General features: G+C 51.6%; 1 protein-coding gene across 1 annotated transcript in view; it reads right to left on the bottom strand.

Moving 5' to 3' along the window:
- The window catches only part of CPNE2 (copine 2), a 47,183-nt gene extending 29,789 nt beyond the window's left edge, over positions 1-17,394 (bottom strand). Inside the window, exons 1-2 of the mRNA XM_049786130.1 lie at positions 17,222-17,394; positions 887-1,092 (exon numbers count right to left, since the gene is read on the bottom strand). Of these exons, the coding sequence (XP_049642087.1) occupies positions 887-1,066 (180 nt within the window). The 5' untranslated portion in view covers positions 1,067-1,092; positions 17,222-17,394. The remainder of the gene's footprint in view (positions 1-886; positions 1,093-17,221) is intronic.
- Positions 17,395-17,801: the final 407 nt, after the last annotated feature.

The following is a 17,801-nucleotide window of genomic DNA, read 5'->3' as shown; positions in this document are numbered from 1 at the left end:
AATTTGTTCAGGAATGAATGGGGAAATTACGGAAATGATGGAGGGAAGCACTTTGTATACACAAAGGATGGAGCTATATCAATTAATCGTTTTCAATACTAGGGGCCAGAGATAGTACAGCAGGGAAAGCATTTGCCTTCCAAACTGGGTTGGATCCCTGGTACCCCATAGATCTATGAATTATGATAATTTATATGCAAATAAAATGCCATATTTTAAGTAAACTTTCTACTTTAATTAAGAATAACAATTTCTCTCTCTCTCTCTCTCTCTCTCTCTCTCTCTCTCTCTCTCTCTCTCTCTCTCTCTCTCTCTCTCTCTCTCTTGTGTGTGGTGCGGTGCCAGCGATGGAACTCAGGGTCTCACACACATGCAAGGCAGTGCTCTACTGCTCTCAGCTATATCCCCAACCACAATACTTTTCTTTTTTCCTCTTTTTCAAAGTTTATGTTTGGTTCACATCCAACATTGCCAGGGACTTACTCCTGATTCTGCACTCAGGATCACAGATGGATCCTGATAGATCAGGGAGACCATACAGGGTGCCAAGGATTGAACCTAGGTCAGCCAGATGCAAGTCAAATGCCCTCCCTACTATACTTGTCTTCAAAATTTTTTTACTTTTTTATTTTGCTTTGGGGTCTGACTGAAGGTGTTTAGGGGCTACTCCAGACTTAGTGTTTAAGTGTCTCTTTCAGCAGTGCTCAGTGGACTCCAGATCACCTGCTTACAAAGCAGGGGCTCCAACCCTCTGAGCTACTCCCAACAATTTTATAATAATGCTCCAACAATTTCTGAAATAATGTTCATGTCTGAGCAGGAACCCCTGGAACCTCACAGGGCTCCCCACCTAACCTCCCCGCAGATGCACAGGAAAAAGGCTTACCTCCATCCACCTGCTGTCATTTTCAATGAAAAGGACACAGAAGGGGTCAGACTTGGAGGTAACATCTCTGTCCAGCAGGTTCTGGCCACTCACAGACAGCTCCACCTTGCACACGCAATACTGAGAGCCCGTGGGGGCTGCCCCTGCTGCGGGGGCACCCCCACCCGGGACGTAGGCCATGGAGGGCGGCAGCAGCTCCTGACAGTCTGGAGGGGGGGGTAGGAGTTCAGGGTCAGAGGGCAGACAGACACCCTAGGGAGGTATCTCTACCTGAGTTTGTCAGTGCACTGAGGGATGGAAAGAAAGTAGAGTGTGGGTGTTGCTGGGGTAACAAATAGGCCAAGGCTTGGAGTAAGGAAAATGTAGGTAATGCAAAAGTGAGCAGTCTTAGAGGATGAGTTGAACCTGCCTCTCAAGGTAGCCTCTGCATAGGACACAATGACCCATGGGCATGCACAGGTCAGATCAGAAACAAACCACAGGGGCCGGAGAGATGGCACGGAGGTAGGGAGTATGCCTTGCCTGTAGAAGGATGGTGGTTCGAATCCCAGCATCCCATATGATTCCCCGAGCCTGCCAGGAGTGATTTCTGAGTGCAGAGCCAGGAGAAACCCCTGAGCACAGCCGGGTAATACCCAAAAACCAAAAGAAAGAAGGAAGGAAGGAAGGAAGGAAGGAAGGAAGGAAGGAAGGAAGGAAGGAAGGAAGGAAGGAAGGAAGGAAGGAAGGAAGGAAGGAAGGAAGGAAGGAAGGAAGGAAGGAAGGAAGGAAGGAAGGAAGGGGAAGAAAGAAAGAAAAAAAGAAAGAAAGAAAGAAAGAAAGAAAGAAAGAGAGAGAGAGAGAGAGAGAGAAAGAAAGAAAGAAAGAAAGAGAGAGAAAGAAAGAAAGAAAGAAAGAAAGAAAGAAAGAAAGAAAGAAAGAAAGAAAAGAAAGAAAGAAAGAAAGAAAGAAAGAAAGAAAGAGAAAAGAAAGAAGAAAGAAAGAAAAGAAAAAGAAAGAAAGATGAGAGAAAGAAAGAAAGAAAGAAAGAAAGAAAGAAAGAAAAGAAAGAAAGAGAAAGAAAGAAAGAAAGAAAGAAAGAAAGAAAAGAAAGAAAGAGAAAAAGAAAGAAAGAAAGAAAGAAAGAAGAAGAGAAAGAGAGAAAGAAAGAAAGAAAGAAGAAAGAAAGAAAGAAAGAGAAAAGAAGAAGAAAGAAAGAAAGAAGAAAGAAAGAAAGAAAGAAAGAAAGAAAGAAAGAGAGAGAGAGAGAGAGGAGAAGAGAGAGAGAAAGAAGAAAGAAAGAAAGAAAGAAAGAAAGAAAAGAAGAAAAGAAAGAAAAGAAAGAAGAAAGAAAGAAAGAAAGAAAGAAAGAAAAAAGAAAGAAAGAAAGAAAGAAAGAAAGAAAGAAAGAAAGAAAGAAAGAAAGAAAGAAAGAAAGAAAGAAAGAAAGAAAGAAAGAAAGAAAGAAAGAAAGAAAGCACAGTGATGCACCGGAGAGATAGCACAGAGGTAGGGCATTTGCCTTGCAAACAGCCAATTCAGGAAGGATGGTGGTTTGAATCCTGGCATCCTATATGGTCTCCTGAGCCTGCCGGGAGCAATTTCTGAGCACAGAGCCAGGAGTAAGTCCTGAGCACTGCCAGGTGTGACCCACAAACAAACAACAACGACAAAAAAAAAAAATCCACAGTGGACGCAGCTTCGCAGACACACACACATTAAAGGCAAGCAATATCTTTGAAAGAAAAAAGGAGTGGGGGCCAGAGAGATGGCACAGAAGGTAGGTGTGTGCCTTGCATGCTATAAACCGAGGTTCAGTTTCCAAGATCCCATATGGTCTTCCGAACATTGCCAGGAGTAAGCTAAGCCCTGAGCATTTCCACGTGTGATCCAAAACCAAATTAAAAAAAAAAAAAAAAAAAAAGGAGCGTGTGAATCCGTGATGGACAATTCAGTGATGGGACAATTCAGAACGGACAACCCAGCATACCCAGGGATAGTAAGGGGATATTCCAGACTCAGTGCTAGGGACTGAACCTAGATTTCCCACTTGCAATGCAGGGACTCTAGCCCTTTGAATTACTTTTAGTCTTTCAACAATTTGCTAAATAATGCTCAGGTCTGAGCAGGAAGTCCTGGGACCCCATGATGAGCCCTTATACCCCACAAGCGAGCCCTCCAAAGGGCTCATATCCTGCCTGATGCGGTCCTGATAAGCCCTGGACTGTCTCAGAATTCTGTACATGGACACAGGACCTTCCCCTCATAAGGCTAATCACTGGTACTTGCTTCTTTTCTCAGCATTTTTGTCTTCCCTCCAACGTCAAGGTGCTCATTTGGAGCAAATGTGGACAAACCTATGTAAAGGGCAGTGCAACCCCTGGGCTGCCTGTCACAGGCCCTGTGGAAGAGCCTCATTTTCTTCATTTGCCCAAGAAGCATCATCATGTGGTCCCTCAGGACTTGCATGACACAGGGAATTTAACACAGGCCTATCAACGTGTGTACGTGTCCACCCCCCAAAAACCCTAAAAGTGGGGCCAAAGAGATAGCATGGAGGTAGGGTGTTTGCCTTGCATGCTGAAGGACGGTGGTTCGAATCCCGGCATCCCATATGGTCCCCTGACCCTGCCAGGAGTGATTTCTGGGCGTAGAGCCAGGAGTAACCCCTGAGCACTGCCGGGTGTGACCCAAAAAGCCAAAACAAAAAAAATAAACCCCTAAAAGTCCAGGCTCCAGCTCCTTGATATGCTGCCCAGTCCCTGCAGGGTTGGTGACTGCCTGCTGGCCCTGCACTACTCCAACCAAGGGAAGTGGAAGAAAAACCCCTTTCTAAACATGAGGCCAACATTCCGTGCTATTGAGCCCTATCCAGAGCTGAGCACATCACCTATGGGGCATCTCTGGTCCAAATCCATCCTTCCCGGTCACAACTGCTAAATTTCCCAAAGGCTACATAAAGGGAGGCAGCTCTGTTATTTACCCTTGAGCAGCTGTTCCTGCAGGGCTACAGTGGGATGGGACGGAGCCTCCTTCTCCAGAGCATGGACTACTCGGGGACTGGTGGTGTGGGGAGATAGCAGTCAGGCCCCACAGGCACTGAAGGCTCCCACAGGAAGTGGGGTTCTGTATGGAGAACAAGAGCTGTTCTCAAGGGTCTAAAGTAGAACAGGAATATGATCTGAACCATGGTGCATATAAACTCAGCTGGTCTGCGTGGGGTTAAGGGGTTTTCTGGCTAAGAAGATGCCACAGAGAAACCAACCAGGAGGACATTGGCACCAGAGGACACAGTGACCGTGGCAATGCCAGGAATGCCATACCTCTTCCCTCTGACCCTGCTCCCCAACAGCTCCCTGAGAATGTGGCTGGGCAGTCCTGTCCCCCTCCGCAGGAGGCCTTGACAAAGTATGGGCTCGGAGCACGCAGTCCTCACAGGGATGGTGACAGAGGCCCAACTCCAGCGGCTCCCCACACCCGTCTGTCCCTGGCACCTCATTATAATCATACCAGCCCAGGGCACCATGCAGCACTGCAATTTGCCTGCAGGGTTTATTCTTGTTCTGTGGAAATTAGTTCCCATCACAGAGGCGGCATTGATGAGCGCTGTATGCGCTGGGGGCCCTGCGGAGGGGCTTGGCGAGGGAAGGGAGCAGGGCGGGGGACAGAGGGATGCCCAAGAACATCTGCTCAAGTGCACAACTGTCCATAAAACTAAGGATTAAGAGAGCAAAGTTCCCAAGTCTGGGTCCCCACAGTGACAGGGTGAAGGGGGTAAACCTGGAGCCCCCAACTCCCATGATGAAGAAAGCCTGTGCATGCTAGGACCCAGAACACAGGGACTCCTGAGGGAGACTGAGTGGGTGAAAGCAGACAGGAAAGAGGGCAGGAGAGATAGCATGGAGGTAGTGTGTTTGCCTTGCATGCAGGAGGACAGTGGTTCAAATCCCGGCATCCCATATGGTCCCGAGCCTGCCAGGAACGATTTCTGAGCATAGAGTCAGGAGTAACCCTTGAGCGTGGCCGGGTGTGACCCCCCAAAACAAACAAACAAACAAACAAAAAGCAGACAGGAAAGCCCCAGACACTGTCAGATTTCTTTTCTTGCTCTCAACATTTTGAGCCACATCCAGTGGTGTTCAGAGCTTACTCTTGGCTCTATACTAGCAGGGCTAAGGGGATCATATAGGTGTCAGAACTCAAACCCGATCATGTCAACCACGTACAAGGCCAGCGCCTTAACCCCTGACCTATATCTCTCTGGCCCGCTGACCACATTAATGGTAGTCTATGATGAGCCCCAGGCGCACCCCCTGGTCACCAATTCCTGTGGGTTCACCGCTGCCGGGATGCGATCCAGCTTTTCCTCCTCCTCACCAACTCGTGGGCGCAGGGCTCCAGTCTGGCAGGCTGGAAGCCACCTGCGGCCCCATCAATGGCGGGTCTCATTCGAGGGGTCTCATGTGGGTCTCATCCGGGTCTCTGAACCCCACCCGCCCAGGCCCGCACCTCCCGCGTGCACGTACTCAATGGCACATCATCACAGGCACATGCGCACAGACAGGCAGGGCGCTCATGGGACCACCAGGGATCACTTCTGCCCCATTCTTGTAGGAGCACCTTCATCACTACTGGGGTGCTGGTGTCTGGACTGGTGCCTGGCAGAGGGCGTGGTCACAGGGGAAGGTCAGGCTGGATTCCACTCCTGCACCTCTCTATGAATCCCCCCAAATGGTCCAGGGGGTGAGCTCTTCCCTCCCCTCCAGGGACAGGTCTCTTTCATCCCCTAACTCACCCTCTGGCTGGAAGCCTCTGGATCTCCGGAAAGGGGAGCACATGATGTCCGGAGCTGTGGAGGCAGCGTTACAGCGGGCCCCTCTGCCAGCCAGCCAGGCGGCAGGCAGGCCAGCAAGAGCGCTGGACCCCAAGGCCTGACGCAATGGAAAAAGTAACCACAGCTCCGGAGGGGCGGCCCCCTCCCTGGGCAAGGTGTCATTAAGGGAGACTGGGCCTGCCGGCATCTGCACAGGCACACGCCCCACAGGTAATTTGGGGTTTGGGGTGGGCGAGGGGGCGCGGGGAGTCAGAGCATACTCATGCACGGTCCTGACTCTTGGCACATGTGGGCTTTTGGGGGTGATTAGACCCTCAAGAAATGAGATGGAAGGCGGAGCTATGAATAGTCCATTTTATAGAGGCGCTTCATGAGGCCAAGAGGAGAGAGCTCGGGATTCCCATTCATTCAATCATCGGTTCACCATTAGTGCATTCATTCAAATGATATCCCTTGAACATCTCAGGACAACAGCAATGAGAAAAGACAGAGGTTTCAACCCAAGGGGGTTGTTTGTAAGACCGCCGTTTGTAAGACATCTTGCCCTTCGTATAGAACAGGATTTGGAGGCCGGCAGAACCACAGTTCTGGAATATTCGAACTTGACCCAGAAACCCATCATGCTTGATTTTTCTCTTTCCTTCACCTGCCAGGTCCTGCCACTTTGGCTGACCCCCACCCCCAAATCCCTCCATCTCCTCTCTGCCATGCTGTGCCTGGCTCTGAGAGATCTCATTGTGTCCCTGACCCAGGCTACAGGAACTATGTATCCACACAATACAGATGCTACCATGCCTCTACCTCTCAGTGGCTCCCCCTGCCAAGTCACAGAAACCCAATCCCCTCTAAGACTGCAGGACCCCATCTGAATTGAGCCTCCTCCACAGCACCCTGCCTCAGCCTCTCTGCTCTGCAAACACTAATCTACGTTTTCTCCTGCCTCAGGGCCTTTGCACTGACTGTCTTGTTTCTTTTTTTGGAGGGGATGCCACACTCACAGTGCTTAAGGATCACTCTTAATGGGGCTCAGGGAACCATATGGGTACCAGATATTGAACTCAAGTCAGCTGCTTGCAAATCAAGAATGCTATCTGCTATACTACCACTCTGACTATACTACCTCTCATGAATGATATATAATACATAACTACATAATATGTATGCATACATGCACCATATATCTGTATATATGGTGCTGGGGATTGAACCAAGGCCAGCCAGGTGTGAGGCAAGCTCCTTAAACTTAGAACTACCTTTCTGGTTAGATAAAGACTTATTTTCAGAAATCAGGTGACTGGGGGTGGAGGTAGAGGGAGGCACTGACAAGTCTGAAATCAAGGTCGAGACCAAGACTGAAATTCAGGTATGAGTTGATATTGCAGAGCTCGAAGGAATAGCTCAGTAGTTTAGAACACCGGCCTTGCAAATAAACTCAATTCCTAGTGCCACTCCATGCACTAGGTGCAATCCAGGCAGCTCTGTTCTCTGAGACAAGACCCCCAGCACTTTGGAAACAAGCAGTTTCCAGCACCCTACAGCCAAGTGTGTGTATGCATCATGACAAAGGGTATGACTCCAGAGAGCATCACTAAAAAGATGTTTGTGCAACTTGGCTATAAGTACAAGCCCTGGCAAGCACTTGATGAGCCTTGGAACTAAAAGCCTGTGAGCATCACAACCTAAGTGTGCAATCTCAGTGTGCACCACCGCTAAAGATGTGCAGACCTCACAGCCAGGATAGTGCACACACCTGTTAGCAGTTAGCACACCTACAATGAAGCAGGCAGTGGAGAAAAGACAAAATAAGACTAGCTTTTGTGGTCTTGAGTTTGAAATTTCCATCCAGGCTAGGCAGGCTGGAAACCAGGCAATGTTTGTATGTGTGGTCATGAAACAAAATCTTGTCTCCTTGGAGAAAACTTAAGTCTTTGTTTTTAAGACCTTGAAGGAAAGACAGACATGTAGTTCAGTGGTATGGTACTAGCTTCACATGCATGAGGTCTGATGTTTGATTCCCTGGCATCCCACATTAAAAAAATGTCTCTCTTTTTTTCTTTTTTTTTTGGCTTTTGTGCCAAACACAGTAACTCTCAGAGGTTACTCCAGGCTGTGAGCTCAGAAATCGCTCCTGGCGTGGGGGTCCATATGGCATGCCTGGGGATTGAACCGTGATCTGTCCTAGGCTAGCCAGGGCAAGGCAGATACCTTATCCCTTACGCCACTGCTCTGGCCCCTCAAAAACAGTCTTGCAATGATTAGGTGAGTCTTACCCACATACGAAGGATAAACAGCTTTAATAAAAGTGCAATGATTGGGGCCGGGCGGTGGCGCTAGAGGTAAGGTGCCTGCCTTGCCTGTGCTAGCCTAGGACGGACCAAGGTTCGATCCCCCGGCGTCCCATATGGTCCCCCAAGCCAGGAGCAACTTCTGAGCGCATAGCCAGGAGTAACCCCTGAGTGTCACTGGGTGTGGCCCAAAAACCAAAAAAAAAAAAAAAAAGTGCAATGATTAGTGGCAATAAGGTGCTTGATCTGCACACAGCCCACCCGGGTTTAATTTCCTAGCATCCCAAAAGGTCCCTAAGTACCGCCAGGGGTGATTTCTGAGTATGGAGCCAAGAGTAACCCCTGAGCAAGCTGGGAATGGCCCAAAAACAACAACAAAAAAGTGAAATGACTAGGGGTCAGAAAAATAGTACAGTGGGTACTATTGCCTTGCCTGTGGTTAACCTGTATTCCATTCCTAGTATCCCATATGGTCCCTTGAGTACTACCAGGAGTAATAACCGAGTAGAGTCAGGAGTAGCCCCTGAACATCCCCAGGTGTGCCCCCCAAAGTATTTCTTGAAGTGCACTGACTAAGGCAGCAAGTTAGCTCAAATGGTCAAAGCACCTGTTCTGCATGCAGGAACCTAGGTTTGGTCCAGATCACAGTCAGGAGTCACCCTTAGCCCCCAGCAAGCACATAGCCAGCAGTCACTCTTAGCACCAGTGAGCACAGTCCCCCCCAAACAAACCAAATAGTACTAACTGGGTGCTCAGGGATCACTCCGGTAAGGGGTTTAGAGTGCTGACGGCAGAACTCTGATTGGTGCCTTACCCAATATCGTTCTGGCCTCCTGATTGGGTCCTTCTGTCCCCACAAGATGCTAAGATGGCTCAATGAGTCCCTGCCTTGAAAGTAGGAGACCACGAGCCTCACATGCAAGTATTCCATCACATGAAGTCCTGGGGGGACCACACTAAAAATGTGTGACCCCGATGAACAGTACAACCATATGTGTGAGCTTTTTCACTCACTGTCACCACAGATGTGCATGAGGGGCCTCAGAGAGAGGCATTGGCTACAAGCACCTGCCTTACAAGCATGGGGCCATGAGTTTGATCCCTGATGCCTCCCTCCTATGTCAAGTCAGTACCCCAGTAGCTCTACTGTCTGGGATCCCCAGCACTTGCCACAGAGTGTGCAGCCCATGTGTGCCCCACAACTATAGACACACATGACCATCCCCATCAGGAGAGTGACTCCTGGCAAATACTGTGGGAGCACAACAGCTACCTGTTGAGCACCACAACTAAAGGAGTTTGACTCCAGGCATAGTATTGTCATTGTGGTGTGTGACTCCTAGCACACATAACAAACTAACACAAAAGGGAGAGGAGCAGCCCAGCCAGCCAAGTTCATGTGACCCATGATCACAACCACAGGGGAAAGGTGAGCAACACAGTCAAAGTGCAGGGCCGGATAAGCAACTGTGTGAATGCAGTGACCAAGTAAAGATGGCTGTCAAGTTCCACAGCCACAGAAAAAGAGAAGGTTTATTTATTTTTTTAGGTTTTGTTGTTTTGTTTTTGCTACATCCAGCTGTGCTTAGAGCTTAATCCTAGCTCTGCACTCAGGGATCTCTCCTGGCAGGGCTCAGGGGACCATATGGGGTACCAGGGATTGAACCAGCACAAATGCATACAAGGCAAGCACCCTACCCACTGTCCTATCTCTCCAGCCCCAGGAAAGAAAAGTTTTAAAAATGGATGGGTTTACAGATAAACCACATTAAAAAAAAAATACCCACATGGCAACCTTAGGCTGGTGTTTATACAAACAACACCAGCCAAATTGACACATAAAATTAAGGTTGTATGGGCCAGAGAGATAGCAGAGTGGTATGGCATTTGCCTTGCATGTGGCTGACTATGACAAACCTGGATTAGATTCCCGGCATTCCATGTGGTCCCTCGAGTCTGCCAGTAGAGATTTTTGAGCACAGAGCCAGGAATAACCTGAGAGTCATTGAGTGTGGCAAAACCCTCCGCCTCAAAATTAAAGTTGTATCACTCCAACCTTGAGCCCCCAGGACAACACCTGGCGATGTTCAGGTGCATGAAAATAGAGTCGGGTGCTGGAATTCTGGACATTTCCTCTGTAGGAGCTCCAAGCGCACCCAACCCTAATTATGGGAAGGGAAAGGAGTGGAGTGCTGGCACAGAAATAACAAAACTAGAGCTGCCATCGTGCTGTCCAGGCCTTGTGCCAAATGCACTGTGGACTTGGGGCTTCTATAGTTTCCCTATATCACCAAGCCAGTATAATTAATTCCCATCCCCATTCTCCTGATGAGCAAATTGAGGCCTGAAAGATTTGCTTTCTGGGGCCACTGCTAATAGGACTCCTATGAGTCATCAGTCCTGTCTATCACATTGAAATGATCAAATGCTTGACACACTGTAGGTACTGGTTCACTCTGGGATCTACTACTCCACAGGACAATGTCCAGACATCCCAAAAAGCTCCCACTCTTCTGGCTTGATCTGTGCCATTCACCACCCAGATTTACAGCAATCCTCTTTCACGCCTGCACAGTTCTGTGCAGGCCAAGAAGGCTTTCCCCCACATCTTCACTCCGCATTTTCATTCTCTACACTTAGCACGTTGAAACGAAAGGCAATAAAGAAACATCACGCAGCACTTCAGGCTCCAAATAAAAGGCGGGCGTACCAAGAACTAGCAGCGACAGGGAGCAACCAGAACTCTCGCCAGTTGCTAATGGACGTGTATTTTTGGTACAACCACTTCAGAGAAATGTTTGGCAATGTTTATGAAGGCTAAATAAATGTCTGGCCTCCCAGGGCAAGGCCAGACCCAACAAAAACAAGTATGCATGTTTAAATAAAAGACGCTTGAAAAATGCCAAAGTGTCACCCTTTTTAGTAGTCCTGAAAATGGAACCCCTCCACTCCCCACCAAATGCCTACCGGAGAGACAGTAAATGGTGACAGTCTACACTTGGAAATTTCTTTGGCCTACTGCACTCAGAAAATATATTACACACATCCTGCCCTTCTCAATCAAAAAGCAAACAATGTGAATCCCAATGGCAGGGAGATTACTACGGTGCCCTCATTGTTCTAGTGACCCCTAGGGAGACAGGATCACCCCTTTGGAAAACTGACTAACTTGCTGGCTTGCCGGGCTAGGGAGGGGAGGAAAGAGAGCGAAAGTGTGAATCCACTAGAAAGCAAAATATCATTGTGCTCAATGTCAAGGTGGGGGATGAGACTGGAATGAGGTGCTGGGGTCTTTGGGGGTGAGACTTCTGTTCTCACTGGTCACACAGCTGTGACCAGGGTGAGGTCTGCCTGGGAGTCAGGCTGAGCAGAGAAGGCCTCACTACAGCCAAACATTCAACACACAGCCTTGCTGGGGCTTCTCTCCTGCACTCGTGGATCCTGGAGTAGATTTAAGGGGTCACATGTGACTGAAATCTCAAGCTTCAGAAATGCCTCCATCCTTAGTGCATAGAGCTGAGGCTCCATGTGCCATGAGTCTTGGAGCGCCTCTTGGAGTGAAGCCTCGTGGGACGTGAGAATCAGTCTTGGAAATTCGAGAGTTCAGAATCCTCAGTTCTTTGAACTGCTGAATCGATACACTTCAGAGTGCATGGAATCACCTCCCAGCCCCACACTCATCCTGGGCTCTGGTCACCACTCTGTGGGTTCCTGCCAGGTGATGATCCAGCCTCCCCAGAACAGGCAGGCTCATCAACACAGGGTGGCATCAGACACAAATCCCTTCACCACAGCGACACTCCCAGAGACAGCCAGGATGAAGCCAGACATAGATGCAGACAAGGGGAGGGCTGGATAGGAATCGGCCCCAATACCCCTCAGCTTCTGTTAGACATCACAGAGTGGAGGGCATTCTTTCCACCTGACCTGACCCTAGTTTTGATCCGTAGGAAGTGGGGTCTCCCCAGGTCTCTGAAGGGGCCTGGGTCTGCCGTCCCCTAAGTTAGCACCAGCAGGTGGGGAAAAGCAGCCTCCTTCTTGTCCCCAAGAATGCAGGGGCTGAGTGCAATCCCCTCTGTCACCTCCCAGCTCCTAAGTCCCAGCTGCTCTTGGCCTTCCAGTGGGATGCAGAAGGCATTAGGGGACCTCAGAGTGGGCAAACAGGCCTCTAGAAGGATGGAAGGATAGGGATAGTGACTGGTCACTCACCTGGCTCCATTCACAGAGGGGCTAAGAGGGGACAAGAGTTCCACTCCTGAACTACATGCCCCTTCTTCTGTGCCTCAGTTTCCTCGCCAGTCAAGATGGCATCCACTAACCCACCTGGGTCTTCCCAGGGCTGCTCTCAGCTGCTCTGTATTTCCAGCCCTACTGCTGCCCAGGATCTTTGGGCTGATGGAGCTGCAGAACCACAGGAGCATCCAGTGTCCAAAAACCCACCAGGGCTGGGCAGAGTCTCTTATTTCCCTCTGCAAAGGGAGCTCTTCCCTCTTTTTCACAGCTGCATAGGGTTTGGTGGTTGTTATGGGCCCACCTGGCCATTCTGCAGAAGCACCCCCATCTCCCATCTCAGCACCCAAGCAAGAGGTCTACAGCCTTGGGAGCAGGGTGGCAGTCCTCAGCAAGTCCTTCTGCACAGGATTTCAGGGGCCACATTTCAGCCCCATCCTTCTGGGAAACTATGTCTGAGCCGGAAATAGTGCTGACCACATCAGATATGGACCTCAAGCCTTCCACCAGCTTGGGAAAGGACCTATTACTGTCATCCCATGTTACAGATTAAAGAACAAGACACAGCAATTGTGCAACCTGACTAATAGAAATCTCAGCCCCAGCCCTAGCCCTCCAGAATTTGGCCTTCTTTTGGGAAGTCCAATGGGGGCAGATGTGATTCATTCAGACAGGCCTTAGGGGAGTGACTGACCCTTTTCTGACAGGCCTGATGTTCTCAGGCGCCATCAGACACAAGGGCCATCAGAGAAGGGGCCAAGTCTGAAGCTGCCTCGAAGCTCCAGGGGCAGAAAGGACCTCCATGCTCCAAGTGAGACTCTGCCATAGCTGGGAATGCGGAGTTCTGTTTCCAACGGCACTGCTAGAGACAGGGCGCTGGCCTTGCAAATGGCCAACTTGAGTTCAACCCCTCTCAATAGGGTCATTTGACCCCCGCCAGGGGTAGTCCCTGAGTTGCAGAGCCAGGAGTAAATCGCCTGAGTACTGCTAGGTATGGCCCCCAAACATTTAAGAACAAATAGAAACAAAAAGCAGAAGCAAGGCAGGAGCTATAGTACAGTGGGTAAGGTACTTCTTGCATACAACTGACCCAGATTCGATGCCAGGCACCTCAATGGGCCCCTGGGCACCATCAGGAGTAATTCCTAAGTGTAGAGCCAAGAGTAAGTCCTGATCATTGCTGGGTATGACCCAAAAAGCAAAAAATAAAAAAGCATAACAGACATTTCTGTGGTTGTAAGCTCCCCTTTGTGTCCCAGAAAACACTGTCTCAGCCAGGCCATGGAAGCTAGTCTAGGGCCACACAGTCAATGGAAGCTAGTCTAGGGCTACACAGTCCATGTGCCCTTTTCCCACACATGCTCCCATCCTGGGGTGGGGGAGTCACAGGGTGTGGCCAGGAATGTTTCCCCCTCCCCAGGAGGGACAGCGCCATCTGCTGGGAGCCAAACATGTGCTCCTATATCTAAGGGAGGGCACTGCCAGCAAACAGACCTGAAACACCAGTTCACAACAAGGAAGAATCACTAAGGGAAATAGTCTGGGATGGCAATAGGTACCAGCCTCAAGGTCTTTGTACCTGTGGTTCCTCCTACCTGGGAATTATGCTCTTGCAGTGTGTAGATCAGGAAGGCAGGCCAGCAGCTCCAGAGAGCCCAGTGCTAGGAGAGGAGCATCTTAGCTCCAGTATCACCACCTCTGGCCCCACACTCACCAGCCTTCTCCCTGCTCTATTCTCTCTGTGATCTCCTTTCCTGTGCTATTTCCCAGTCTCATTGTCATTAGATCTCCGCTCCACCCAATCAACCACTTCAGAGCTGTATCCCAGACATACTGAGGGACTACTCCAGGAAGTGGGGCTAGGTAGCCAGTGGAGGAGGAGCACCTCTGTGCACAGGCCCCTACAGTTTCCAAGCTCTTTGGAGAAGCAGCCAGAAGGCTCTGACTTGGCTTGATGAAGAAACATGGCCAAGAGTGAAAAGATTTGGCCCACAAGGAATGACCCCAGAAGGCCTCTGTGTCCAAAATGGGCAGCTAATGATAGCAGTCTTCCCAGGTCCACAACTCAGGGCCAGACAAGCACCCCACCCCATTTCCCCCAGACAAGCAAATGGCCTCCTGCTCCAGGCCCCCCAGTGCTCAGCATGGAGCCCTCCAGAGATCAGCCTCCACCTTATCCACAGATACAGTGGACAGGAGCCTTGAGGCAAGACCATCCCACTGTTCACCTGCCCTTTTCTGAGCACCTCACTAAGTGCAAGATAGAACCTCAAACATGGTGGCTATTACTTCCATGTGAGAAGCAGACACTCTTTGGGAAGGGGCCAATGACAAACTGACCCCCACATGACTCAAAGATGGCAGCAGGGCCTGAGCACAGCAGGGAGAGTGCTTGCCTTGAAAGCAAATGACCCAGGTTTAATCCTCGGCATCCTATATGGTTCCCCGGGCACTGTCAGGAGTGATCACTGGGTGTGCCCCAACACAATAAATAACATAAATAAATTAAAAGATGGCAGCAGAGACAAGGTGAGGGACAGGGAGGGAGGGACCAATGGCCAATGCAGCTCATCCAGACATGAGCATAAGGAGCAGTGCTCAAGGATAGTGGAACCACAGCAGAGGCTGGAGATGCCTGGGGCTGGCAGCTGAGACACCCCTTCAAACTGCTTGTGATTTTCCTTGGGGACAGTGGGTGAGATGTGATTGGATCCTTGCCTTCACAGTTGCCCCTGCCAAGATTTGAGGTGAACCAACCCCCTGGCTTTCAAAGAGTCTTCTTGCAGAGGAAAGGTGGTAAATCCTGTCCCCCTTTCTAGAGCCACATTCCCCAAAGGGAAAAAAAGGAAGACCGAGGGAGAGAGAAGGAAAATAGGACCCCCAGCTAGGGAGGTACTACTCAGGAACATGAGAACATTCTCAGCACGCCAGACCCATCCATCCCTCCCTCCACCCCTCCCGGCGCATTCCAGTGCTATTGAGCTTCCTTCATGAACAAATGCTGCCCCTAGAATGCTCTTTAAGTCCCACATTGGATTTCGAGGCTTCTCTCTGGGGCAGGAGTGGGGGACAGAGGAGCAGGCTGGCCTGGGGACTCCCAGGAGCAATCTGAAGGTCCTCAGCCATCTCTGCCATGTCCGGGTAACTACACTGATGGGTCTGGGAGGCTGGCACAGGAGCCCTGGGACCCTCATTATCCTCTTTACAGGAACATACAGGGGTTGGAGAAATGGCTGCTGAAACAGCTGAGCAATGGGCAAAGACCCGGGCTCAATCCCATAGCACCCCATGGGCCCCCAAACACTGTCGTGAAAGACCCTGAGCTGACTGTGTGGACCCAAAAGAAAAGCAAAACACATTTTCTGTCTGTTTCTCTGTCTCTGTCTCTCTCATTCTCTGTCTCTCTGTCTCTCTCTCTGTCTCTCTCACACACACTTACACACGCAAACTGAAAAAGATGATAGAAGTGTACAAAGTATTTCACAACTCACTGCCCACCTGCAGACACCCCAGTCTTCATTCTCCAGGCCTCTCAGTCCCTGGGAACCAGATTTAGCCCTCTTGAATTGCACCCCACTCCGAAAACCCAGCCCCCAGCCCCGGTTCAGTGTGCAGCAGTGTAAACTGTGACCCTTCTGCAGTTTACTTCATTTTGCAAATGGAAAAATCCGCCCCCGACCAGGCAGTCCAAGGCCAAGGGGTGACCAGGCAGGCGGGACAGGAAGTAGCTGAGGGTGGGGGGGGAATCCTTCTTAATCCGGTGACCACTCCCTCTCCGGGTTACCCTGAGGCACCCCGCTCTCTCACCGGGCAGCATGCCAGGGTCGGCGATAAAACCACTCAGTTGCATCAGCCTCCTGCCCACAATTAGCCCATTTCACAGATGGGGCCTGAAGTCTGGGGCGCCGACGCGCAAACCCAGCTCTCCCCAAAAACCCTCGGGTTCACCGCCCTGAAGTCAGCCGTGCTCTCGATCTCAGAAAACGCCTCCCCCCAATCCTCCTCGCCTCTGCCCCCAGCTCGTACCCCCAAAGCCTGTAGGGCTAAGAAAGGTGGCTCAGCTCATTCTCCCAGCCCTGGTCCTCGTCACTTCCCACAATATATAACAGGACTGGGGGAGGGCGCGGCTGGAGAGGCAGCCAGATGCACCCCCTATTTCAGAGCTCCGGGGTCCAGATCCACAGGTAACCTCGGATAAATCAGCGCCTCCAGGTAGAAGCCCCTTCCTTCCCAAAGCAGGAGAGTGGGGCGGGACGGGCCCAAGCTGAGGGTGAGCCCGGGCGGGAAGGGGGAAGTAAGATCCATTCTTTGCAGAGAAGCCCATCTGCGCGCAACCCGGGAACGGCAAAAGGGGGCTGGCTAGATCGCTCGCTCTTCCTCTCCCCCCACCCAAAAAAAACCCTCAGTCCTTAAGCACAGGTGCCAGACAGCTTTTGCGGGGAAATGAAGAAAAGAAAAGAAAAAAAAACTAGTTTGCAAACACACACTTCGACTTCTAGGAAGCTGCCCCGCTCCGCTCCAGCTCCAGCAAGGGAGGAAGGGGCATCTCCAACTAGGAACAAGGGTGCAGGGTGGGGACTAAGGGTCTGGGGCTCCTGGAGAGGGGGTCCACGCTTGCAGGAACCAGGGCAATCTCAACTCTGCAGCAGCGCCCAGAGCCACAATGGGGGGTAAAGTAAAAAGGGTCCCTAAAATAGGTGGAATCCCCCCAATCCTCTGCGCGCACCCTGCCCATTCTCCCCACCCTACCCCACCCCAGCCCAGCGGTCTTGGAGAAGCCGGAGCGCGTCTCCACGCGGCCGGGTCGGAACCGGAGTCGGGGTGCGCACGGGTGGCATGAGATCGGGGGACCGCGATCCTCGAAGGCGGAACCCGGAGTCCTGCCACCCCGGTCCCGGTGCCAGGTGCCACCAGCTGAACCCCGCCCTTCCCCATCCCGGCTCCAAGTTGGCTGAGCTCTCGGGCCCCGCCCGCCCCAGGTTCGCCCCAGGGGGGGCCCTCACTCACCGTGGATCCCTTGGGCACCGCACCCCCGCCCTCACCGCGTGGCGGCCGTTGCCCGCTCTCGGGGCCACCCGGGCATCGCCGGGCGCTGCGCGATGCTCTCGGGAGCGGCTCAGAGCGCCGCTGCCCGCACGGCCAGGGCCAGCTCGCGTGCGCTCCAGGCCGCCGGGGTCCGGCCCTCCTCCTCCTCCTCCTTGTCCTCCTCCTCCTCCTCCTCTTGTTCGTCCTCCGGGCCGGGCTGGCTCCTCCCTCCGGCCGAGGGGGGCGGGCGTGTGGAGGGAAGTGGGGAAACGAGGCGGGCGCTTCCTGGAGGGGCGGGCGGAGTGGGGCGCTGTCCTGTCACGAAGGGAAGGTCCGAGCGACTGGCTGGACGTTCCAGACGGGAATCTGGGATCCGGACCACGTCTCGCGCCGCGGATTCGCGCCCACCCCGAGCCTGGCTTTGGAGCGAGCGCCTTGCGCCGGGGCCCCCCACGCGGTTAGGAAGGAGCGGGCTCTGCACCCCTTTGCGGGACTTCGCGTGCGCCTGCGGGGGTGCCTCGACATCAAAAGCTTTTGCCCTCGGGAATCCAGCGTAGCTTTT

The sequence above is a fragment of the Suncus etruscus genome, chromosome 14 (assembly GCF_024139225.1).
Source record: "Suncus etruscus isolate mSunEtr1 chromosome 14, mSunEtr1.pri.cur, whole genome shotgun sequence".
NCBI classification, from domain to species: Eukaryota; Metazoa; Chordata; class Mammalia; order Eulipotyphla; family Soricidae; genus Suncus; species Suncus etruscus.
Note: the sequence above shows the minus strand (reverse complement) of the source record. Positions and strands in the feature narration are given on the sequence as shown.